Genomic DNA, 18,915 nt, shown 5'->3' with positions numbered 1-18,915 from the left:
CATCCTTTCGGAGCATTGTGACCTTCATTTCCGGTGAGAATTATAGAAGGGACCTGGTGAGAGAAACGAAAGAGTTCTTCCCTTGGAATTTTCATGATTTTACTTTGGTCCCAATGTTGGCGGAACACTGTTTTGAAACCCGCTACTTTAATCAGTGGGACAATTTTCACGCCTTGCTCCTCGTTGTAATCTTCAAGCACTTGCACCATATCATATTTCTGAATAACGTCATCTGGGGTATGTTCGTTCCAAACGGGGGACCAGTTCCTGAACAGTCCCCAGACTTCTCCTTTTGATGGATATATGCAGATAACTCCTCTTTTACCTTTTGTCCACCTAACCACCTTGTGTGAGAAAGAAGGAAGATGGTCATAGACTACAAGCTTCCCTTTCCGAAGTTCCCCGCTAGTCTTAGAAAAACCACAAGCAATCCAATCTAGCGGAGCAATCTCGCTGTTGGTTTTGGCGTTGAGCCAGTTCATGCTAAGTTTGAACGGTTTCAAAGATATCACACTGTGAACCATAGCATAATAACGGGGCATGGCATCATCTTCATCGTAGACGGCCCAAACCTGGTTGCTACCAAATGACTGTTCTGTACGATCCTTGTCGAAATCATGAAAATCAGGGTCTGGAACAGTCATTTTCACTGTATCTTGTTGCTCCATATCAGTGTCCACATGAGAATTGGCAAGGGAAGACTTCTTGGGATTCACAAATGCCGTACATCCTGTAACACTAGTTTTTACACCACGCTGACCAGCTTCTTCCTTTTGCTTCTCTTTCACCTGGTTATTATCTGCAGCAGCTTTTGGTGTAAATGAAGTCTTCGACGCAGGAGCCTCCTTCCACACTTTAAGCTTCTGGGAAATTTCTTTCTGAATCATTCCTTGCAACGCACTCCTCGCTTGTATTTTGGGCAGATCCCCTGTGAAGTTAAGTCCATGCGTTCCAGCTACATCAAAACTTCCTGTACCAACACTACCATTGTTAGGTCCGAATACACTTTCCATAGCAACTCCTCCATTAGTCATTCCCATCTCTTGCCCGCTCAGATGCCTTTTCTTCGTAGGCATCTCTTTGTTGGGTACGGAGCTAGAAGCAGAGGCAGGAGACTCAGACGCTAAGGCAGCATCTGTTTTCTTAAAAGCATCAAGATTGCACGTATGCGCCTCCTCATTTGGAAACGCCTCTTCATGCCTTCTCTTTGATTCCCCAAATTCTTGGCGAACGTCACTTGCAGTTTGACCAGCACAGGAACCTGGTACTTGCCCACTGTCTAAATTTTCCGGTTCGAACAATTTGCCTGCCAAATCTTGTGTTGATGTGTCAACTCCAGAATTTCCAGCTAATCCCACATTTATGCTAGCAGTTTGTGAACTTCCTGGAGCACAGGTCTTCTTGATCCTGTTATGCTGCCCAGAACTCTTTTGCTGAAAGTAGGAAATCCATGGAGAGGATGTCAGATTGGGTACTTTTGGGGCTGGTGTCTCAAGAGCTAAAAAGCCCTGATTGCAGTTGCGACACAGAAGGTGGTGGTTCAGATAAGTCTTAAGATACTCAAAATGCATCTTGCAACTACTGCACACTGTCCAAAATGTCTGTTTCGGTAGAGAAGGAGGTCTACTAGGCTTGGTATTGCGTCTAGTAGGCTTGGTACTGCGTCTAGTAGGCTTGGTATGACTAGCACTAGCACTACTCTGATCCCTTCCGTTAGAACGATTATCGTTGGAGGAGGTATGGAAATCATTCCGGCACACTGGTGTAGTAGGCTCAACAGAAGGCTCAACAGAAGTAGCACCCTTCTGATCCCTTCTGTTTGAACGACTATCGTTGGAGGGGGTATGGAAATCATTCTGGCACACTGGTCTAGCAGGCTCGACAGAAGTAGCACTCCTCTGATCCCTTCCGTTTGAATGATTAATGTGGGAGGTATAGAAACCATCCTGACTTGTTACTCTTGTTGGCTCAGAATGAGTAGCACTCATCTGATCCCTTCCGTTTGAATGCTTATAGTTGGAGGAGGTACGGGAACCATTCTGACACATTGGTGTAGGCTCGGTAGCAGTAGCACTCCTCTGATCCATTCCGTTTGAATGATTATAGTCGGAGGAGGTATAGAAGCCATCCTGACTCGTTACTCCAGCAGGCTCATTACAAGTAGCACTCCTCTGGTCCCTTCCGTTTGAATGATTACAGTTGGAGGAGGTATGGTAACCATTCTGACTCATAGTAACAGGATCGGTATAACTAGCACTCCACTGATCCCTTCCGTTTGACTGATTATAGTTGGAGAAGGTGTGGAAAGCATTCCGCCTCATTGCAGTAACAGGATTGGTATAATTAGAACTCCACTGATCCTTTCTGTTTGACTGGTTATAGTTGGAGAAGGTATGGAAAGCATTCCAACTCATTGTCGTAAAAGGGTCAGTATAATTAGCACTCCACTGATCCCTTCCGTTTGACTGATTATAGTTGGAGAAGGTATGAAAACCATTCTGACTCATCACTGCAGATGATTTGCAATCCGAAACTCTTTCAACCATGTAGCTTAAGCTCCGCCTCTGGTCATAAAGAAATCTCTCGGCTTCATCAGACAACAAATTCCAGGCTTCCTTAACAATTTGGAAAGCACTGTCTGCGCCTACAGATTTATTTTTATCTGGATGAAGAGAGAGAACCAGTCTCTTGTATTGCTTTCGGATTGTGTCCTTGTCAGCCAACGGTTCCACAGCAAGGACCTTATAGTAATTGGCCTCACCAGTTGTTCCCTTCTGAGCGGAGGTGTGAACATAAAGAGTTATCAAAAGTTGAGGAAGACCATCAAGCTCGGGATACAAGCTCTGCGCCTTTAAAGCAAATCTTAGAGCCCCAGAGAAGTCACGCTCTGAAGCCTTCAACTCTGCGACCTCTTTCGCCTTGAGGGCCTCGTCTTTATTACATTCCATTTTCACTGGTTGGTGACTCGCTGTGTCTGCGCACGATATTTCCTTTGATGCTTCTTTTATCGATACACTGCCACGTTGCGAAATAAGAATCAACCTGGATATTGTTCTTATCTGACACCCGATATTTTCAGCTGAGATTGGAAGACAGAAAAACCACAATAAGGAAACTGAATTAACTCAGATATTAGACAAAGATGGAAAGATTATCAAGAGAAATACAGACATGATCAATCAAACACAACAACTGCAAACATAGAAAAAAAGAGCTAATGAATGCTTCTCCGATATATCAGTTACCGAATCTTCAACACCTTCTAATCTAGAATTCCTCAATTCAACGATAACAAATATACGCGGGAAATCACGTATCCACCAACAAGTTAAAGAACTGAACTTCCAAATAAACACAGGATGAATTGACAAAAGTACAGTAAGGATCATATGACTGCAATGTGACACATTCAACATTCAGTTATCGAATCTTCCTAATATATATCAGTTACCAAATCGTTAACACCTCCTAATCTAGAATACTCAATACAACGATCAAATAAATTACGCGGGAAATCACGTATCTACAAAGCTCAACAAGTTAAAGTACTGAACTTTCAAATAAACACAGGTTGAATTAACAAAAGCATATTGAGAATCATATGATTGCACCGTCCTAAGATATATCAGTTACCGAATCTTTAACACCTCCTAATCTAGAATACTCAATACAACAAATTACGCGGGAAATCACGTATCTACAAAACTCAACAAGTTAAAGCATTGAACTTTCAAAGAAACACAGGTTGAATCAACAAAAGCACAATGAAATCCAACTAATCGGAAAAACCATGATCCCAATCAACAAGAGGCCGCAAAATGAAATCCAACGGCCTATTTTGTTCCCACGAAACTCTGATGATCCTAATGACAGATCACAGGGTGTATGTATATATCTGAATTCCAAGTTTTTCGTTTCCCACAATTCATCACAAAACCAAATGAGAATTCCTTTTAGAAGTAAAATCTCAGCTATCAAACACTTTAAGTGAATAAGAAAAAAACCAAACTCCAAGTTTGAACAATTAAGAACAAAAACCAAACATCCAGTTCTCAAATTTACTAAAATTTGAAGATATATGATGAAACATGCAAATCCCACACAAGCAAAAAGACATGCAAACAATCCAAATAGCTGCCAATAAGAGTTCAAATTACACATCCAGCCTGCCCAATTTCAGTAGCTTTGACTAAATCCCTAGATTCTCATTAGCATTGCTGATAACTTATGAGAAGAAACAGCAAAGAAAGAAAAAAAAAATCCATATATGCCACAGTGAAACCATACAGAAACATATATACAAGAGATATGAACTTTACCAGTTTCAATATTTTGGTCAAAGAGACGCCTTAGATGAATTCTCCACAAAATTCTTATGCTCGCCCTCTACTTCCCTTGATCAAAATTCAAATAATCCCAACTTCAGGACTTTTTTTTTTTTTTTTTCGGTGCAATTCTTTCAATGGCTGAGGAGTTTTGCATGTACATTTTTCTATACATCCAGACACATATATATGGGTGTAGCATCGGCTTTTGTAAAATGATGCCACCTAATCATTTGTTGGCCTATGGTTAAAACCCTAACCATGGTTAATTTTTTGGTGAAATTGCAACGACAGTCCCTGTAGTTTGCCTGAGATTTCACTTTCGACCTCATAGAAAGTGAAACAAAAAACCTACAATGGCAAAATGAAATCTCGGATAAACTACAGGGAGCATCTATGTAATTTCAGTTTTTTGTAAATCGTGCCACATGTCCATTTTAAAACCCTAACCATGGTTATATTTTGCGCCGATTTGCAACAATAGTCCTAGTTTATTTGAGATTTCACTTTTGTCCTCGTAGAAAGTGAAACAAAATTTCTACAATGACAAAAGTGAAATCTCGGATAAATACAGGGACCATTGTTGCAATTTGGCTTAATTTTTGTTTTGGTATGCATGGTTGCTATTTTCCTAAGTTGCCATATTTATTTTTCCCTAATACGGCAATTTTAATTAGGAATACATGGTTAACAAAATTTAAATCTTGTTTTGCCACATATTTTGTCTAAGTTTATTTTATTCTCATCGATGTTATATTACGTAATGTCCCTTTCGGTCACATTCTTGAATCGTTGTACAAGTTATGAGCGTATCTATTTAAAAGAACTGCTCAAAAATGCGGCGTAACTAACTTCACAAGGCCACACACACAACAACGTTAGGTTAAATGAATGACACATGAGTACCACTCCTTATATCGGTATATTTGTGTAAAATTAAAACTTAATTATCACATAACTTTTTTTTTTTAACAAAATTATCACATAACTTAGTTTGCAAGTAAACACAATGAAAATTTAAAATTTATTATCTTATCCTCCAATTTCACTTTTATTGTTCAAGTCATGGGTAGATTTTCTTTTATTACTCATGGATTTGAAATTAATTATGCAATCCTCTGAAAAATGGATACTTTTTGAAAAATATTTAATGGATACTAAGTTCAATGTATTTTCTTTTTACTATTTTTAGCAAACAAAATCCAATGTATACAACCTCAGATTCTCTTAGGTGGATGTGCATGTATATGTGTTTAGTTTCTTTCCAAATATTGAAGGATTTATGTAGATTTTTTTTACCAAGAAAATTCATTTCATGCTGACGTGGAAACCAACAAAATTTGCCATATTAAGTAAGAGAGTTAGCTAATTACCTTATTAAAGCAACCATATTAGGCATTCCCAAAAAATTATATATGTTTCTTATTTTTGTATATTTTCCATATTAATAATCTTGACTGTACAAGGAAGAGTTGAAACCATATCATAAATGGTGGTGCTATCAACACACCTCTTTTTATCTCTTACACACTCTTCTTAATTTTTTAACTGTCGGATCAAATAAAAAAATCAATGTACAAAAACTAACATGGGTGTGTAGAAGGTAACCAGAGTGTATAAACAACTCCACCCTAATAGAAAGTGTGAAATACTACATTATGAGCCTATTTGGTGAGTTGAATGAGATTAAGCCTTAAGGATCGGATTAGATTGGCATGGACTTTAGGATAAGTTAGATAACTGATAACCCATTTTATTATAATTCATAACTCATCATGTCTAGTTTGATCATCTCATACTTTAACACAATAAACAATGGATTAGACTCAAATATATTTTAGTTGATCACAACTTATTCTATCTAGCCCACCAAACAGGTCCTATAGGCATTTTTGCCTTCAATTGGATTTTGGGCCACTTGGCGGGCTTCACTTTCCAGGTATCTTTCCTTAACCCTCAAGAAATCTCAGCCTTCTGAAGCTATTGATGTTGTAGCTATCAAGAAGTTGAAGCGTTATTCATTTTCATTGAACTGTAATATGTCTGAGCTCCAGTCATGAATAAAAAATCTACTGTGCTCACATATCGTGATCAGTCGGATGAAATATTCTTCATATCTTTCGAATGAAAGATGATAGAATGTATTTGTAGAACTCAACTCAATGAATGAGTGAGCCAATTATTATTGATATATATAGGGCTACAAAGTAATCGTGTAGACAGAAAACATAAAATACAATCAGTATAGGAGAATACAAATCCTTCTCGGACTGGGACTGGGCTGCTGCTTGCGTGTCCTTGTTGGAGATGGAGTGAAGAACCTTATCCTTGTTGGAGTGGGAACGTGTTGCAGCAACCAGAGAGGACTCTGGTTTATCATCGAATTGTTCTTCCGTTGTAACACGAAAAGGAAAAGAATTCCATTTCATGTTCAGTGCAGAACTTGGATTCATAGGGAAGAAAGGCCTTTCAGACGCAATGTGCTGATCGCCATAGGTATCCAGTTGCCTTTCGCTTTCGCAGTTCAACTGCTCGATCCATAGAGCTGCGTATAAACCCTCCTAGTCCGATAAATAACGATTAAACTTAAGACACAAGCAACAATGCAGAGTCCTGAAAGTATTCCACAAGTGATGGAATAGCATACAGTGCCAACACAAGTGAGTGAGTCATCATCCCGGAGGGGTTTTATGAGCATTGAACCCGAAATTTGGCGTCTGAGCACGGCTTGTTCCTTTGCGTAGTGATCGTATATTCCACTGGCAATCACTTCTGAGAATATAAGAGAACCAGCAGGATTTGCCATTGTAAGAAAATTGTACAAGGCCCCGAAACTCTTCAGCCCGAATAGCTCTGAGGCTGCAGCTGGTAAAATTGCCCAGTGAGCACCATAACCAAGTCCTACCAGCACAGTTATCACATAAATCTGCCCTGGCAATCCCACGGCATAGTAGAAAAGCCCGAGTGCCATGATGACCTGAACTACCGCCATGGCCACGGGTCTAGGGTATGCGTAATCTCTGGTAAAAACAACACAGATGGACATTAGGACTAGTAGGTCATCGTATGAAATGTATTAAGGAAATATTTACCGAAATTTATGATTGTAAATTATGTCACCTTACTATAATCTCAGAGAAGTAACCGCCCCCAACGCGTCCAAGAAAGTTCCAAATGCTGATCATGGAAACATAAATACTTGAATCATCGTACCCAAGTGACTCGGTTATTTGACCTAAATTGTCAATAATTGTCAAACCAGAACCAGCAGCAAGCAGTAGGGAAACAAATATGAGCCAGAAATCTGCCTTTACCAATGCCTGTAACAAAGTAAAATTCTCTCCTCTACGAGGGCCTTTTCGCCTCTTAACTCTCACTGCTCCGACAGCAGCTGCCTGGAACAGCTTAGCCTGAAGCTGAGCAATTCTTTTCTGTCTTTCGGACATGGGAAGCGAATCCACTTCCCGGGACTTCTCATCCTCCACCTCACTCTCCACCTCACTTAAAATGACCTCAGTCTTGTCCCGCTCAGATTTTCCAGCCTCTTCACTTTGCGATTCGAGGAGAAGGCTCTCCTGCACCGAATGTATTGGCTCGGAAAAGAAAACCAGTATGACGGGGATCACAATTGGAAGCAGAATGAGAATGATTAAGATAACTGCACACAATGTGATCAAAGTTTGACTTATGTTGACCAAATCCTCAAGGAGCAAAACTCCCAACAAATAAGCTGCCAGAACAAGGCAAACGCTGTAAGTAAATAGGAAGCTTGAATTGTCAGATGGCCTCACTTGCCTGTGACCTCCCACAGGCCTAACAATGAACATCAGAGCAACGGCAACCATCGATGGACCGACTGCAATCATAAAAATCAACGAGGATTCATTCGGAGCATTGATCATTGCATAAATCTGAGTCAGTATTGCGCCACTCAACCCGGCGTAGCCTTTTAGGATCCCGACTATAGGACCCCGGCTTTTGGGGAAGTTTTGCACACATGATATCAATGCTGCTGTGTTGAAGAAGGTCTCTCCGTTGGTTCCCACATATATACAAATGCAGAGCTGCAGAGAAAGGGGAAATAAAACTTGGTTACCAATTTTGGACACAGCAAAATGCAGACGAGTTTTGAACTGTTTTGAAATATCAATGAACAAATTGCACGTCCAATTCAGTACACCAAAAGTACGAGCCTAAACGGGCAGCGAATAATCAATTGAACCAAATCCACACCCCAATTCAGCTTCGACATGAACAGAAACTGTATGACAGTTTATGCCAAGAAAAAAACATTAAGATAGACTACAACAACTCTTTCCAATTGAATGCACAAACAAATTTCCATTGATAATTCTAACCGTACATCAAAGACGTCTACAGAAGCAAAAGCAGCGAGCTCAAAAGGCAGCAAAGAATCAGCAGTCAGCACTTTAACTCCTCTCTTTTCCTACCATTTGATTTACCAACAGAAAAAATTTCGACCTATTTACCCTTTCCAAATCCGAAGCCCGGTTCGAGACTACTTTTATAGAAAGTACTCAAGTTCGTAAGGAGTTTTGCTAAAAGTGTTTTTGTTAAAAACATGGATGCTTTTTATTAAAAATCCAACTACTTTCTAAAAAAGTTAGTTCGAAGTGTTTCCTGAAGAAGCCTGAAGCGCCTTACTTCTCCACACAGTGCTCCTATGATCTAGAATCACAAAAGCACTTTTGGTTGCCAGAAAACGCTTTTGGCCCTTATAGGAGCCGTCCCGAACATCCAAAACCAATCATAAAAATGAAAATTGAAAAAAAAAAAAAGACGAGAAGACTTTGATGAAGAGAATGAGACTTTGGATTGAAGTTGAACAAATTAACTCACCACCCAGAGAGGGAAAGCAGGCAAAGTCTGAGAGACTATAAGCCAAAGCAAGCCATACCCAACAAGGTTGAAGGCTGCTCCAATTACCAAAAGTCCCCAGGTGGGCAATATTTCAGACAGGCTTCCAGCCACAAACCCTACAGAGTCCCCCAAGTCCTTAGCCACTCCAAGAATTGCCAACTGTCTCTGGCTGTAGCCCATGGTGGACTTGATCACAGGTGATATGCTCCCAAACAGGTACCCTATTCCTGCAAAGGATTGGATCCACATTGCACACACGAACACCAGCCATCTGCTGTTGGCGAAGGCTTTGAACTTCCCATGGAGTTGGACCATCTTGTATTTCCAGATGGAGTCGACCGCTGGCGATGACTGATCAGACGATGATCAGAGAAGCTAAGTCTGCTGCTGCATCACAATTCTATGTGGGATGGTTGAGATCTCTGATGAACGTGGAAAATGGATGAGAGGTGAATGATTGGTTTTTTGGTTGTCTGGCTTGAACTTGCTATATAAATATAATATGGATTTGACCGCAGGTGAGTGATATTTATAGATCGCATAGCTGTAAACTAATCTTCCTGGTCTGACCAAAGGTCACTATAACTACGAGAAGGTCAATATGTAGCGTCTCTCTTATAATGATAACATGAGGGATCAACGGTAGTAATAATAATACCGATATTATCTTCAGTTTAACTGTTCGTGCATACTAATAGGTGTGAGGTTTTTTACAAAAAGCTTCGATCGATGATATTAGTGTTGAGAGTTGTCCCACATTGATGAGGGACAAGGTTTGTTCTATGCTTATATGATCTTGGGCTACTCCCTATATTGTCAATTGGTTTTATAGTGGACCTCCAATTTCATCATAGTAATAATAATACCAATATTATCTTCAGTTTAACTGTTCCCCTATACTAACAGGTGTGAGGTTTTTTACAAAAAGCTTCGATATATCGATGATATTAGAGTAGTTTTTTTTTTTTTTTTTTTTTTTTTCCTTTATTGGACTTACATTCTGCAATAAGAAGACATGCTACTGTGCCATCTACGAAATAATTTTGAGTGATAGTCATACTGTTATAATATGAGTGACCAACATGTTATTAATCTCACTTCCTATAATATGAGTGAAAGACATGATTAATATATGTCATAGACCTAGTAAAAACAATCCATGTATTACAATATGAGTGAAAAACATGACGAATATTTCATGAACCGATGATCTAGCATTAATACATTGATACAGGGCTTATAATATGAGTGGATTGATGACACCACTTGATAACCACTTATTGGTGTGATGATTATACTGAAAAATTACTCATAATCAGCCTACGAAGCACTAACTTTGTGTGTTTTAGTTAAAGAATGACGCCAATCGATTTCAGTTTTTTTTTTTTTTTTAACAAACAATATTATTTACACTAAGGGGAGGTGGGCCGAGCCTCACAATAAGTTAGCATAATGTGGTTCAAATTCGCCATTGGCCAGTCGATTTAGTTATCATAACAAATTGTAAGATTTGCTTCACTAGGGATAGAGTATTAATCAGGATAAAAATGTTTTAAAGAGTTCCAATTTCTTAATTTAGGTTCTTGTTCTTTTCCACATTCTATGAGGCAGCGGAGTACGTGGTGTGGTCAAATAAGTTACCTGATAAGATATGAACGTGATGGGATCATAGGAGGATTGGAAATTAGCATCTCAAACAAATCTGAGGATGATTAATTTACGAGTTGACAAAACTAATAGAAAAAGTGCTTAATTACTTCTTAGTCTCTTGCCCTCACGTTATCATTTTTTAAGTATCAATTTGGAAATTTCATTACGGGTGTGATTACTTATCTGTCATAATTTACGCAGTTTTTGTGCACATTAAAATATTCTCTCTCATGTGGCATGAATATGTTTTATGTGTTTCTTATATTTTTTTACTCATTCTTTATTTTTAGACAAAAGAGTAGGACTTGAACTTGAAATATCTCCCAACGTTAAGAGGAATGAAACAAAAACAAACTCTCATAGTTCTGTGTGTGCGTTCCAACTATTTCTTAGATAGTCAGCTAGAGACTTCTTTCGATTTGAATATAAAATGTCAAGATTTTAGAGTTGGTCCAACAGTCCACTACTTGTTACATCAATATTGTATCAACTTAATTATTTGCATAACCAACAAATGTTTGGTTTTATCATAAAATATCTTAATAATATTAGTACTTGAACTATTGACCATAATATTGATTAGATATTTCAGATTAATCCACCTAACTTTTTTTTTTGTCGGATTAATCCCCCAATACGAACGAGGATCCTCTCTCGATCCTCTTTGTGAGGATCTCGGAGATCCTTACATCGTGCGGTCAAAAATTATTTAAAATTATTTAATTTAAAATTAAACATAAACAGTACTTAACAAAAACTGATCACACAACGTACGATGAACGAACTCGATGTAAGAATTCCTAAAATATCGACGAAGAATCCAGAAAGGATCCTCATTCTCCTTATATATAATCGACCTCGATTGTCACACGTGTATAAAATGTAAGGCCCTTTGTCAAGTGGCTGTTTCATCATTGGCCTTCTCTGTACGTTGATTTGATGTCTTTTCCATAAGAATTGGAAGCAATTTTGAGCCTGCATGTGACCCGATAGTGACATAAATTCCAAGGACCCAAATTCCAAACCCAACGCAAGGTCGTCGTTCAGGAGGGAGTAGACAATGTGTATCGAAAGGATACCTAACTACCAGTCTACCACCGCTACCTTTGCTATCACCACCACCGCCTCCGCCGCATCTCCAATACCATCCCTAGCTACCGCCATTTTTTGTCACTACCACCATCAACGTCATATTTCTAATACCAAATGGAAATTGGGTACTCATTCAAAGAGTCTGTGATCTGGCAAGCTTATCAACAGTTGAATGTATGTTTTGCAACTTAAAGCATCAATTGGGGGGTTTTTCTGAGATTTTGGTAACCTTAGACGTAAAGTTACAGTTAATGTCACCCTTTTTGACACTCTGTTTTCACATGCAGTGTTACATGCAAGGTTTTAAATATTGATCGTTACGGAAATATTCATTTTACGGATGTATCGACGGATATTTTGAGAAGTTATTTTGTACATGAATATAAAAATTAAGTAGTTGTTGTGAGTAAAATTATTAATTAGGAATGTGATTGTATAGACTTAAAAGTAGAATCTCAATATGATTGGAGACCAAATCCTCATAAGTTTGTATTACTTGCAAGGCTTCTCCAATCTGTGCTAATAAATACAAACAAATACAGTAACAGATGGAAGAGGGTTAGCCTAAGAGGTATGTAAAATAACTTTACCTTGGCTGAAGTTGCAGAATACTTGACCTCGAAGGAAATTCGACATGCTGGTCGAGGGCGGGGTAGCGAAGGACGAAAATGGATAAATGTTGGAGCAATATTAGAAAATATGAAAAATAACAATATAATTACACTGATAATAATCATAAAGAAATTCATAACATCAATTATATATGAGATTAATATAAACAACTAGAGAGAAAGTTAGAATAACTGACAAACTTGGAGATTGAGGCTTGCATAAATGCAATGTCCTAAAGATAGAATTTCGCCCCTACTCTTGTGCTTGTAGTTCGATAGGCGTTCATCTCCCAGGATTCAACAATCTATAATCTGAAGTCAAAGCACTTCAATCATCGGACTCTCGCGAACTTTATATATTCCGTACTCTCAAGACACGACTCGAATTTGACTTACAAAACATGAGAGAAACAAAGGGAAACCCTATTTCTCAAGAGTAAAAATTAACTCTAATTTTCTATGTTGAATACCAATGGTTTCATGGGTTTATATAGAATCCAATTTCTACTTATTAAAGAGATGTAACTTTTCATTTATAAGTATACATCACTTATCAAGGGAATACACCTAAACAACATAACCTTTCTAAAAAATTGATTAACAATATTTTTCATTCAATTATTAAAATTATATATTACAATATTTCATATTATAATATATAATTTCCAACAATAAATTCATTTTCAGTTTGTTGCTCGTGGGTCAAAGCACAGGTTGGGGTGGGAATAAATTATGAGGATGGAAAGTAGAGGGAGGGGATGAGGAAAATGAAGGTTTATGTTTGTAAAACGACGACAAGCAGATAGAAAAGGTGGAAGACTAATAAAAATAAAGCTAGAAAAGCTAGTTATAAATGCTGGGGAAGTGGCGCTAAACGTAAGAATGCATAATATTTTAATTATTAATTACTTTCCTAATCCTTTTCCTGATTTTCGACTTGACTGTGGGTTAACCATGGTGGGTGGTTACCATCTACTGCCTAGGTCGATTTTTAAAACAATGGTTGCCGTCAATCCCGAGCAAGGACGAGGGACGGCGGCTATCAGATCTCTGGTTTTTAATTTTTTACAAAGAGAGAGGCTCGAGCATAAACATGCCCTAGGGTTTGTGAGAATTTGGCTATCTATCAATTTACTTTCCTAGTGCATGTGATCTTGCAACCCCATTCTTTTAACCAACGTGTAATTGAAGTGGCGGTGGCAAGTTGAACTTTCCTCTTCCCACATACACCAAATTTGTACAACAAATTATGTGTGGGTGGTCGGTTGAACTTTTCGATTTTTAAAACCCTTTTCACATGTACCTTTTTTTTTTGTGGAATCATAATAGTTTAACTAAAATAAAATTATGTAATCCAAAACTAGGGTACTTAAAAGAGAAATTGAAAAATTCTTCCATGCTACATAATATTAAATGTAACGAGTATTGAACACTTTAGATTAATTTGAATTATTGATTTTATTGTGGTTCCTTCATCCATACTATTTAATACTCATTACAATTAACATCACGTCACATGAAAAATGAAACACGAGAAATCGAAGAAAAAGAGAACAAAGAAAAGTGAAAATAAGCTTTGCATGTTTGGAATGGAAAACGAGTTTTCCACATTCCCATGTAGCATGAACAACTGGGCAACATGCATGTACCGATGTACGTGTCATGTGTTGCTCAATTTTCAAATGGATTATAAATTTGATACTCCTTTTTCTTTGGTCTGGTTTTATAAGTTTATACTTAATTTGTCCACTTAATTAATACACTACTAATCAAGGAATTAGTTTAATCAACACCTGACATGACATGTATAGCCAACAATTGAAAATGAAAGAAGAGCCAAAGAGTAAATCAACTTGAAACGCATGTACCACATCGTCGATTGCTTGTTGGGATTATAAATAAAGTATTTTCTGTCACCTCCTAATCAACTTGAATGCGCATGCACCACATCGTGGATTGTTTGTTGGGAATATAAATAGAGTATTTTCTGTCACCTCCTAATTCAAAGTAGTGATTGTCCTTTTTTTCTTAGATACCGTTTATTTTAAAGAAAAATTATATTTTTACATTAAAAATTAATCATAATATTGTTCATTTTAACAAAAAATTACATTCTTACACTAAAAAATCAATCATAATACTATTCACTTTACCCTTTATTTTATCATTGTCGTGAAAACTCAAAGTTTTCAAGGCATTTTCATTTGTTTTCCTTTAAATATATTTGAAAAAAAAAATTATACAATTTATTCCTTCCAATATCCCATCAATTATAAATTGATTGACACACCCCGACCAAAAACAAGACGTGTTAGCCGTCACGTGAACCCACATCGCCCAGGGAGTGATCCTTATATGTATATTCTTATCCCTACCTAGCACGAGGCCTTTTGGGAGCTCACTAGCTTCGGATTCCATCGGAATTCCGAAGTTAAGCGAGTAGCGTGTGAGAGCAATCTCATGATGGGTGACCCACTGGGAAGTTCTTGTGTGAGTTCCCAAAAACAAAACCGTGAGGGCGTGGTCGGGGCCCAAAGCGGACAATATCATGCTACGGTGGAGTTGAGCTCGAGATATGGTGGGGGTCTGGGTTGGGATGTGACATTGATTTTGAAATACTTTTAAAATGACCGAAAGTGTTTTTAGCGAAACTATTTTTGACACTTAAAGTGCACTTGCATTTTTACTAGATGATTGGTTTAAAAAATATTTTCACCAAAAATATTTTCAACCATTTTAAAAATACTTCCAAAGCAGCTATATGAATTAACTGAATTAGCCTCTTTAACTCTCCTGCTACAAGATCGAAAGAAAAAGAATCAAGGGTTCACCGACCGCAGTTAGCAGATATTGACATTGGCTACCTTAGGTTATTAAGGGAGTAAGCAAAAACAGACTCTCATATATACGGAGAAGGTGTTATACTATATGCAGCACACTGAGATCAAGGTAGCCCCAAAACTATTAGGAGTTTGAGAAATATACTTGAGAATGTTTTTTGAAGATGTTCCGAATGTTTTGTACGAATCTTTTTTGTACTTCCTAAGTATTTGATGTAATACCTATTAAGCATATCTGGACATGTTGCATCGACAACACTCGTCAAATTCTCTCAGTGTCACTTGTTAGATTGTTTCGATATATATCGATCTGTTGACATATGCGCAACATAATTTGACTGACAATAACATATCCACCAAATATTCGATAAAATATCTTAGTAAATAATTTAATTGCGCACTTCCTTTCTGTTTTAATCTTAAAAAAAATATATTGAGATCTCAAGATTCGAGCCAGATTTTCGGTAAGACAAATTTACCTTATTGCCTTATCCATTGGAGTGGTGAAATGTTGAGGTGGCAAGATTATTGAATCGGATTTACTTTCTCATTTGCCTTGTCATACAACGCGCGAGACAATTAGATTAAATGATAATAAGAGATAACCACTTTAACATTTACACCAAAAAAATGTCACGGGAAATATTCTAAAATCTTAAATGATAAACATTTACACCAAGAAATTTGACCTAAAACAACCATATGTCACGAAAAAAACTCATTCGCTAATACTCATGATTCTGTTCTCTTAGAAATGACAGCTTATGGGCCCAAGTCAGAAAATGTAGCTCAGATCTACAATACTTGATCTTTGTTGCAGATTTTACTCTTACATAATTGGGACAGAGACCTAAGGATTTGAATATTTAGACTTTTAAAATTTAATTCAATGGTTACAATTATTATTATTTTTAAAAATTCTTTATCCTTAAGATTTGATGGGATAAAATCCCTCTCCATATAATTGTACTTAGATTCTTTCAGTCATATGTTGTACACCACTTTGTCTGTTAGAGATGTTTTAATCAATGAACCTCATTCTAAATGGAAGAAACACATCAATCATAGACCATGTGCCCCTAACTAAATAAATGGTCCCTTTCAAAAAACAAATGCTTATCACATTTAAAATATGGCCCTTTCAATATGTTTTTTCAAATGCTTATCACATTCAAAATACAGTTTCTTTCTACATCCAGGCAAAGTAAAAAAAGAAAACAAGTTAGACAGAGAGATTATAAATGTACCACATGACCATTAATAGTGAAAGAAATTGGCAAAATGTCTACTTAGAATTAGTCATTTACAAATTTCTCTTATATACTGTTGTAATGCTCATGTAATGAATTTTCTAAATCCTCTTATTCCACTTTTTGTGATCAATTTGTTTTTCATCTTGCCTTACAATTTGGATGTCCCTCGTCCAAACATAACGTAACTTTGTAGATTCATCTACGCGCAACTACGACTAACAGATGTTGATTTATGCAAACTCGAAATCCATCCGAGTGTTCACAGTATTTGTACCACAATTTTATAACCGGGCATTGTAAATAGAAACTCAAATACTAGCTCCAAACATGTGTCTCATACAAATTATATATATATATAAGGGTAAAAAGGAAATTAAAAAAACAAGAACCATGAACACATTAACTATTAACAAAATCCAAATTAATTATTAATTAGTCCATGGCTTCAAAACTTGGAGCATACCAACCCAACTGGTCAGTAATTTTCTTCATCCGCTCTTCTTGTCCCTGTGAATTTCCTAGAGCTGTTGTGAAAGGGTACAAATATGTTACTTTTGTGGCCATGCACCTGTACGAAGCCAAGTCTCCTTTCACCAGAAACTCCACCACATCTCTGCCAAAACCTCCATCGAACTCAGCTTGCAAATATTGCCCTGGGAAAATATTCTCTTGTTAATTTTCCCTTTAAATTTGGTTTAAACTTAGTTAAGTAATGTTATGCATGTGATTAATATACTTACCATCAGGGGTATCTTCCACGATCTGAATTTTTGGGTTCTTTTGGGTTTCTAAGATTGCTTCTTTCAACCTCTGCATAATTTTACGAAACAAGTGACTAAAAAATATTAAAACTAGGCTAGTGATTTTCACACCTTTTTTTAACTCGAAAGAATTGTAAAGATTCAGTTCGGAGTGGATATGATGAAACGAGGAGTGTTAAAATCGCTACCCTAAAGTTACTTAACTTAAGATGCAAGAAAGTGAACGCTAAACATTCAGAACAAAGCAAGTATGATAGCTTGATAAAAGCACAAGTTTAAGTCAAATTTTAATAAGAGGGGGGTATGCATATTCTCTATGAACCTGAATTGCATTGTCTAAAGAATTTGCAGGAATCTCCAATGGAAATGCAAACGATGACGATCTTGGATTTGTCGACACACAGCCAGGATTTATCGATGGGCAAGGTCTAATTTTCCTGCAAGTTCAAGACACACAAATCATATTCAGCAAAAAACAGCAAAGCACATTGTGGAAGGCAGAGCAAAAAAAACCACAAACTTCTACTTTCTTTTCAACGAACACATTTTATTTCACACAACATTATATCCCAATTACCAAAAATGGAAAGAACTAACAACGAGAAATGGATTCAGAACAAACCCAAGTAAATAAGTTATCTCAAACTCCTTGAAAAACACTAATTTGGGACTGTAGTTGGATTATATTCTAATGTAACTGTGATCTAACTACAGGAGCGGAATTCGAATTTAGGCACAGAGGGGAGTGCACTGCTCTAACCAACTTGACTAGAATGTCGTCTACTGAGACAGTAATTAACCCTTATTTGTACGTATCTAGCAAATTAAATTAGCAAAAATCCAGTTAAAGAAACAATGAATTGAACTTTAAAAAACTGAAGTGTACCCGAATTCGAGGCCAGTCTTCAAATTCTTGGCCTGAGAGAATGGAGTGGTGGGAGGAGGAGGGGCTAAATTGGACTGAGAGTTGAGAGAAGGGATTGCCAAAACAGGTAAAGGTGAGCCAAGTGTGACAGTGAGAGCTAGAGAGAGGAGACTAGGGAGGATTATCGGCTTTCGGGTCGAGTTCTGCAAACTGGATTTCGGGTTTTGGAGGCAATGAGAGGTTGTGGGGATTGAGTGATTGGAAGTTGGAGGAAGAAGATGATGACCCATCAAATTGAAGCTCATGTTGGTCATGGCTTATCCTCAACCTTTTACTGCCATGCGCTCTTTCTGGTTCCATTTGATTAAACGTAGTGTTTTGGTCTCCAAAACAATGCCGTTTTATATCATGCAAACGACAACCGCATGTCCAAAATGTGTCGTTTCTTTGTGCTTTTCTAATGACTCAACAAAACAACCTAAACAACCTAAGATCTTGTTTGATAACATAATATGTCGGATTATTGCTGAGGTAAATTTGTATTGAATGAGTGGCTAAAATGGGAAATTTAATTTAAACCCATGTAATCTCTTTCTATTCCCAACTTAAATTTTAAATGTTAATTGTCTATTTTACC

General features: G+C 37.3%; 2 protein-coding genes across 2 annotated transcripts; both read right to left on the bottom strand.

Moving 5' to 3' along the window:
• Positions 1–6,469: 6,469 nt before the first annotated feature.
• On the bottom strand, positions 6,470–9,759 carry LOC103964044 (protein NUCLEAR FUSION DEFECTIVE 4). Its single transcript, XM_009376930.3, has 3 exons — positions 9,186–9,759; positions 7,446–8,389; positions 6,470–7,345 (listed from the first exon to the last, which is right to left on the bottom strand). Exons 1-3 carry the CDS (start codon positions 9,519–9,521, stop codon positions 6,850–6,852), a joined length of 1,776 nt encoding a protein of 591 aa, XP_009375205.1. The 5' UTR covers positions 9,522–9,759; the 3' UTR covers positions 6,470–6,849.
• A 7,118-nt stretch (positions 9,760–16,877) lies between these two features.
• Positions 16,878–18,638, bottom strand: LOC103964043 (thylakoid lumenal 17.9 kDa protein, chloroplastic). The gene is made up of 4 exons (XM_009376929.3): positions 18,300–18,638; positions 17,736–17,850; positions 17,393–17,462; positions 16,878–17,305 (listed from the first exon to the last, which is right to left on the bottom strand). Exons 1-4 carry the CDS (start codon positions 18,590–18,592, stop codon positions 17,085–17,087), a joined length of 699 nt encoding a protein of 232 aa, XP_009375204.1. The 5' UTR covers positions 18,593–18,638; the 3' UTR covers positions 16,878–17,084.
• Between the last annotated feature and the right edge of the window lie 277 nt (positions 18,639–18,915).

The sequence above is a fragment of a genome, unplaced genomic scaffold (genome assembly GCF_019419815.1).
Source record: "Pyrus x bretschneideri cultivar Hongxiangsu unplaced genomic scaffold, Pyrus_bretschneideri_v1 Contig3, whole genome shotgun sequence".
NCBI classification, from domain to species: Eukaryota; Viridiplantae; Streptophyta; class Magnoliopsida; order Rosales; family Rosaceae; genus Pyrus; species Pyrus x bretschneideri.
This window is presented reverse-complemented; position numbering and strand designations above follow the sequence as displayed.